Raw genomic sequence first — 7255 nt, 5'->3', positions numbered from 1 at the left:
AAGTCAGAGTTGTTGTCCAGTTCAGTTTTGTGTGTTTCTGTGTGTTCATGTTTCCCAGTGTAGTGTTAATGTGTTGTTCGTGTAGTCTTTAGTGTTTCCTGTTTTATTTTGAAATGTCTCCTTCTTGTTCCTGTGTTTTGTTACATCCTTCAGTGTTCCATGTTCTCAGTGTTGTCTGCTGTCCTGCCTCTCTGTGTTTCCCTCCTGTCTCAATGACCCTGATTGTCCTCACCTGTCTCATTAGTCTCACCTGTCTCATTAGTCTCACCTGTCTCATTAGTCTCACCTGTCTCATTAGTCTCATCTGTCTCATTAGTCTCATCTGTCTCATTAGTCTCACCTGTCTCATTAGTCTCACCTGTCTCATTAGTCTCATCTGTCTCATTAGTCTCACCTGTCTCATTAGTCTCACCTGTCTCATTAGTCTCATCTGTCTCATTAGTCTCATCTGTCTCATTAGTCTCATCTGTCTCATTAGTCTCAGCTGTCTCATTAGTCTCACCTGTCTCATTAGTCTCAGCTGTCTCATTAGTCTCATCTGTCTCATTAGTCTCATCTGTCTCATTAGTCTCACCTGTCTCATTAGTCTCACCTGTCTCATTGGTCTCACCTGTGTCTGATGACCTCATGTCTGTTTAGTCTCAGTGTGTCCTTTGTCTCCCGTCTTCTTTTCGGAGGATTTTCTCTTCGTTTCTGATGAACTTTGTCTCGACACTTTTTGGTGAGTAGATTTGTTTCCCTTTTTCTTTATTCAATATTTCTGTGCCAATAATAAGCCAATCTGATTTCCTTCATAATGTTGCTTTAAACTATGAAACTGACTACAGACACTGGTTGACATTAAAACCCATTTAAATAGCTGTAGTTATAGAAATCAATCATCGTCCTCCATGTTTAAAACACATCTGTAATTAAACCAGCAAACATGAGAGAAGCAGTTTGTTGGTGAAGATTCTTTGGGTCAAACTGATCTGTGAATAATAAACAGACTTCTTCCTGTAGATTATTTTCACATTCAAAGCGGATATGAAGAGTTGATCTGTGCAGCCTCGTAACCTCCATGTGTCACAATCATTTCCAGCCTTCACAGCTTCAGGGCAGAGCTGAACTCTACAGAGCCGTCATTACACGTGTTTCACATTGTTTTAGATTTCCTATTTTTCCCTGTTTTTTTAAAAAACATTTTTGGACTCCATGCACTCAGTTTTTATTTAGTTTTTGGACCACCTGATGAGAGCGGGGCATGACGAGCAGCAAAGGGCCGAAGTCACAGTTGAAGCTAACAGAACACTCTAATGTTTAGAGTTTGGACTGCAGTACCCGTTTTAAACACTAGGTGTCAGAGCCACATATTGTTCCTTAAAATGAACTTTATTTTCGGATCTTTCTTTCTGTAGAGCAGAATTTCTTGGTGTACGCTTCCCTTTCTTTCAGTGTTGTTTATTTACAGTGCAGTCATCTCCTAACATTTTAACATTATAGCTTTATTGTGAGCGTAGCTTAGCATCACACTGATCAGGAAGGCTGCCAGCTGTAATGTTTCCAGTTTTAGCTCCAGCTCTGCTGCAGAAAACAGGAAGCTTTTTACATGTTTGAAAGTTTCCTAGTGAGTCAGTAACGAGCTGTTCTGTCTCCCAGCAGCTCTGACTGACAGCGTCCTCACATGCAGCCTCATTACCCATCCTCCCTCCCACCTGGCTGCTGCAGCTCTTTGTCAGGAGGAAGGTAATTGAAAGTCTCCTGCAGCATCCGGAGACTCTCAGGAACCGGTCGCTCCTCTCGTCCGTCTGAGAGCAGTCGGGGTCAAATCCCTAAATATTAATGGATGAAGCAGCGACATCGCCCATCTGTTCCTGCACGCTGCGACTTTTTAAAGTCGCCGCTTGGTTGAATACTTTTTTTCACAATGCATTGTGGGATACAATGTGTGAAATATATAAGATGAGATATTACTTTGTTGATCCACAAAGGGGAAATTCTGCCGTTGCAGCATCAAAACAGAAACGAAAAGTCCCATAAATACACATTTTGAAAACGAGTAGATACATAGAGAATATAAAGTCTACTCATGCAAACTCAGACTCCTCTATGAGATGTCGTCTTGGCTCTGTTTAGTGGGCAGTGTGTTATGGTTTTGTGTCAGCTGGAATAATTGCAACATGCATCGAGCAGGTCTGCCGTAAACGGAGCTTCGTTCAGACGTTATTATTGTAGCTTGAAAAGGAGGAAGTTAATGAGAACAACCTCTGACCACACAGGATGCTCTCCTGCTGATTCACAGCAAACATTTGAGCAGAGCCGACCCAGTGCAAACAGAAGTCAAGAAGCAGACCTTTAAATCCAGATTTGTGGAGGTCTAGATCAGGTTTCTGGTCTCTGTGCTGACCTCGAAGCTCTCTCTCACACACACACACACACACACACACACACACACACACACACACACACACACACGCACACACACACACACACACACACGCACACGCACACGCACACGCACACACACACACGCACACGCACACACACATGCACACACGCACAAGGGGAATAATTCAGTCTTTTATTAAAGGGTGTGACAGAAAACAGAAATCACCTTCCTGTTCTCTGGCGGATCCTTTAATCGTGCCGACTTCCCCGTCTCGTTGCGTGCCAGGCTGTCTCTGGCTGGGTGTCAGGGGTGTGTTAAAGGGGGGAGGAGGGGTGACACTGTGTTACCCCTGTGGTCACTCAGCTGGTCAGTGTGTTACAGGAAGGGAAGGGAGGGTCGGGATTTCCCCTCTGAACTCACCGCTCACAGCTTCAGAAACACAAAGAATCATTCATTCTGGGCACAAACACGACTCAACAATGGTTCCACATGATTCAAAGCTTGAAAGGTTTTAAAGGATGTGTGTTGCATGTTTACACGTTTTCTTGCTTGCTTCATGTAAGATTTGGTTTATTTCTATGTAACCTTTAGTTCTCACATAAGGACTTTAAATCGACCTAATCTAATTCTACCAGTTTATCAACATGACGTCACACCAGGCACCGAATGACCAACAAATCCTCCTCACAGAGACAAAGAGACATCATCCTGTAGTTCTCCCCATTTTAACATAGAGCTCTATGGAGACTGACTCACTGCAGGAGACAGACTCTAGTGGACACTGGAGGAACTGCAGCTGTAAAGTTGGACATTTTAACATAGAGCTCTATGGAGACTGACTCACTGCAGGAGACAGACTCTAGTGGACACTGGAGGAACTGCAGCTGTAAAGTTGGACATTTTAACATAGAGCTCTATGGAGACTGACTCACTGCAGGAGACAGACTCTAGTGGACACTGGAGGAACTGCAGCTGTAAAGTTGGACATTTTAACATAGAGCTCTATGGAGACTGACTCACTGCAGGAGACAGACTCTAGTGGACACTGGAGGAACTGCAGCTGTAAAGTTGTTCATTTTAACATAGAGCTCTATGGAGACTGACTCACTGCAGTTAAGGTCTCTTCCTGACTGGTTCTGATGGTTTTCATCCTCCCTCCTTCTATATCCGTCCTGTCGCTTCTCTGAGAGTATCTCAGCCTTCTCGAAGTGTCTGCAGGAACGAGACAAAGGATCCAAGAGCTGATGCAACTTTCTCTCTCCTTCTCCTTTTCCACTCTCTGTACATGTCAGTCTGCCGTCTCCCCCTCCCCTCCTCCATACATTCCCGGGATGCTGCGCTCTGGTGGAGATAAAGTTAGCACTGCAGAAGTGACAACGCGTTGTAACCGTTACCCGTCAACACAACCTCCTTCTCCACTCTCCTCACCCCCCGGGTTATAATCTGGTCGTGTGTCTGTGCGACGCTAGGCAACATAAACACAACTAAATATAACTGCTCTAAGTCCGTGTCTCTGCTCAACCTGCCGTAAAGACAAAATCCTCAAAGAGAAAATTAAAAACAGGAAGCCGAGTCTGAAGTTTGGACTTTGACGTTTATTTAGCAAAACAAATAAATAAGACTAAAGGTGTGTTTAAGGTGAAGACAGTGTTAGTTAAACATCACAAAAGCTATTTAATACTGAGCCATACATGCATACTGATGGAGTCTTTACTCTGCAGCAGCCTCTACCATCAGTGTGTGAATGTGTGTGAATGGATGAGTTCATACTGCAGCAGCCTCTACCATCAGTGTGTGAATGGATGAGTTCATACTGCAGCAGCCTCTACCATCAGTGTGTGAATGTGTGGGTGTGACCTGCAGGGAAGAAGAGCTTTGAGTAGTCAGAAGACTAGAAAGAAATAAGAAACAAGTTTAAGTCTATTTATCAAACCACAGAGTGACATCACGGTTAGTGCCAATAATCAGAGTAATAATAATCATAATAATAATAATCATTCAACAAAGGAGGAATGATCAGAATCCTAAGAACAGATTTAGAGAGTTACAGTAGGTACATTAATGTTAGACTGTAACACCAGGAAGCTGCAGCTGTAAGCAGGAAAACAATCTAATGATGAACACATTAAAGAAGAGTTTTCCTTCTAATCACAAACAGGACATGAAAAAGTAGCCAATCAGTGGTCTGAGACCGAGACCTTCGACGTGTGCTCTCGATGCACTACGACATAACTGAGAAAAGTATTTTTAAGAAATCATCCTTAGAGTACCTTGTTCAACATTTTTATAGCTTATTAGCGGCACCAACTTATGACGACTTTACATCATCGAGCCAAACATATTTAACTGTGAGGTCGATGAACACTCAACAGGAAAACAGATTTATCCTAATTTTTCATATTTTCTGTATGTGACCTTTTTAAGACTCTGCTCAATGCGCCCAACCACCAGTCCAAACTTTAAAGGTGTAAAACATTTGAGAGATTTCAGTTTTCTCTCCAAAAAATGATGAATAACCAAAATTCTGTCTGGAAATCAATCGATAGTCTTTTTCTCCAGATCTTTATGAAATGAAAATAAGCCTCTCTCTTTTTGTCCAGGACTTTAAATAATAGGTCCCACTTTGTCAAAGCATTTCCTGCAGGCTGCCACATGTCCAAACACTGAAGCTTCCTTCTGACAGTCACAGCCTGGAGTCCTTGAAGAAGCTTCTTCCAGTTCGTGTTCCTTCAGGATCTCTGTCTCCATAAACATGGACACGAAGGGTTAACCGTCTCCTCAGGCGATGATCCCCTGACTGGCCATGAGGGCGGTCTGACTCTCCCTCCTTTTGTCCTTCTTCTTCCTCAGTCGGAGCTTCCAGCAGAGGGCGCTGGAGCCCAGCAGGCCCAGTCCAGTAGACAGCAGCACCAGTCCCAGCACAGAGATGGTCGACCCGTGGGAGTTAAACGTGTACGCGACCACCGTGACCACAATGCCCGCGATGAGGACGACCACGCCGAATGGCACAGTGCAGCGGTAGCAGGACATCTCTGCACCGCCGGTCGCTGCCGTCAGCTGGACTTCGTTGACATGCGGGACGTGTGTTGTCACGACGACGCCAGGGTCCTTCCTGCTTTTCTCTCGGGTCAGCTTCTCTGCAGAGAGCGACGCCGGCATCCTCACGGCGTTCCTGGGGATCCTGGGCCCGCCTTTGCTGTGGAGGTCATCCGGCATGATGATCTTACTGGCGAGGAAGAGGTGAGCCATGTTGATAGTGACACAAGCAATCAGCCAATCACAGAGCAGGTAGCTGAAAAAAATAAAAAAAGCATCAAGACCTCGAATCTGTGAGTCATCCAGAGGACACAAGTGGGACATTCAGTCAGCCAGGTGAGAGACTCATCTTTGTACATGTGCTCAGTATCATTAGCACCATGTATCAAGCACATCTTAAACATGTCCATGTGTGCGTTCAAGTGTGACGGGGCAGATGGACTTAGAGGGAGTCACATGGTCAAGGTTCTGCAGATCACACAGGCTAACCCCGGGTTCCACAGGTGTCCCTGTTTCTGCACGTTTTCTGTTCTGCACAAGATAACAGTGTCAGCAACAAGTCATTGGTTCACATGCTCCTCCTCCTGATGAATACATGACAGCATTAGAAAACCTTTCTTCAGGATCGAAAACAAACTCCTTTCTCTTTATGTGACGCCTCCACTGTCTCACATTTACAGACAAATCAACATCAACGAAGTCGTCCATTCATGTCAGAGGAGGCTGATGAACATTTTCAGATGAATCAGTCTGCTCATATTTGACTCTCAGACAGCAGGTACAGCTTCTATTCTTTACACTATGTCGTTAAATATGACCGTCTGTTATCACTGCAGGATGATGGTGTGAAATAATGCAGCCAATCAGCCCGGAAAATCAAAATCACATCACTCACTTGTTGAGAAGTGCAGCTCTTCATTCCCTGTGAATCCTTTGTCTGTGATTTATCTCAGCGCGCTCCTCTCTCTCTCTGCATCGTCCTGACTGAGTGAATAAATGGGGGAATATGGCTATCAATAGAAAAAACAGGGGGGACTTGCCCTCCCTCACACCTCCTCCCCCCTCCATGCCACCTCCTGCTGGATGAACAGGAAAAGTCTTAACTCTTTCCTCCCTGCAGCTGCGGCTGCTCTCTGACACACTTTCTCTGAGTTGTGCACAGGTTGAATTTAAACCTCAGTCTGAGTTCTTTGTTTCGATCACGTCGTCACTTGGATCGATGCACGTCACCAAAAACATCTCGACAGAGCAACAGACTCCAGGTCATTAATAACAGTCATATTTACAGACTTTATATACAGATGTGTTTTACTGGACAGTTTGAGCGTCACATGTCTGACAAACTGAGCGGTGCAGTTTCCACCAACTTCCAACATTCTTCAGCTCAGGCGGTTTGTGGCCGTTAGCGCTGGTGTTTTTGGAAAGAGGCTGATCTGTGTAGAATGACAGCATGAAGGCTCAATTACACTCAAACAGCACCAGAGGACAGAGACACAGTTTCCTTTGCAGCACAGTGAAGGAAGCATTTAACCCTTTGTGTGACTTTTTGACGGGCTGAAAAGCTGCAACAATCCTTGAACTCTGCTCAGCATGTTTAAATGCAGGCTTGTGATCTGTTTGATGAGCATCATGAAAACTTATTTTGTTCAAACATAAGAATAATTCAGGTTTCTCTCCGTCTGAACTACATTTTCAGCACACTGTCTGGGCTACATTTCTTTCTCCCAGAATGCACTGCAGCTCTGGGGGGAGCAGACCTTTTAGATTTGAACATCTGGGTGAAATCAGCTGAGAGACACAGCTGAGGTTTGTTTATCATCTGATCCCTGATGTCCTCTAAAGTCTCCGTTC

General features: G+C 44.6%; 1 protein-coding gene and 1 long non-coding RNA gene across 3 annotated transcripts in view; one reads left to right on the top strand and one right to left on the bottom strand.

Annotated features, from left to right (window-relative positions):
* LOC306842343 (transmembrane protein 100-like) overlaps nucleotides 1-6492 on the bottom strand; it is a 234037-nt gene extending 227545 nt beyond the window's left edge. Inside the window, exons 1-2 of one of the 2 annotated variants that reach the window (XR_013781727.1) lie at nucleotides 6300-6492; nucleotides 4814-5660 (exon numbers count right to left, since the gene is read on the bottom strand). Coding sequence is in view for 1 of the 2 variants with exons in the window: in XM_079372533.1 (XP_079228659.1) it covers nucleotides 5147-5617 (471 nt within the window). In the remaining variant the exon portion in view is untranslated. Of the gene's footprint in view, nucleotides 1-3943; nucleotides 5661-6299 lie in introns of those variants that run through there. The other variant, XM_079372533.1, reaches the window with a different exon arrangement.
* Nucleotides 652-5292, top strand: LOC306842345. Its single transcript, XR_013781728.1, has 3 exons — nucleotides 652-721; nucleotides 1642-1725; nucleotides 5219-5292. It is a non-coding gene; the product is annotated as an uncharacterized lncRNA (long non-coding RNA).
* Nucleotides 6493-7255: the final 763 nt, after the last annotated feature.

This window comes from Symphodus melops (genome assembly GCF_947650265.1).
Source record: "Symphodus melops genome assembly, chromosome: 21".
NCBI lineage: Eukaryota > Metazoa > Chordata > Actinopteri > Labriformes > Labridae > Symphodus > Symphodus melops.
Note: the sequence above shows the minus strand (reverse complement) of the source record. Positions and strands in the feature narration are given on the sequence as shown.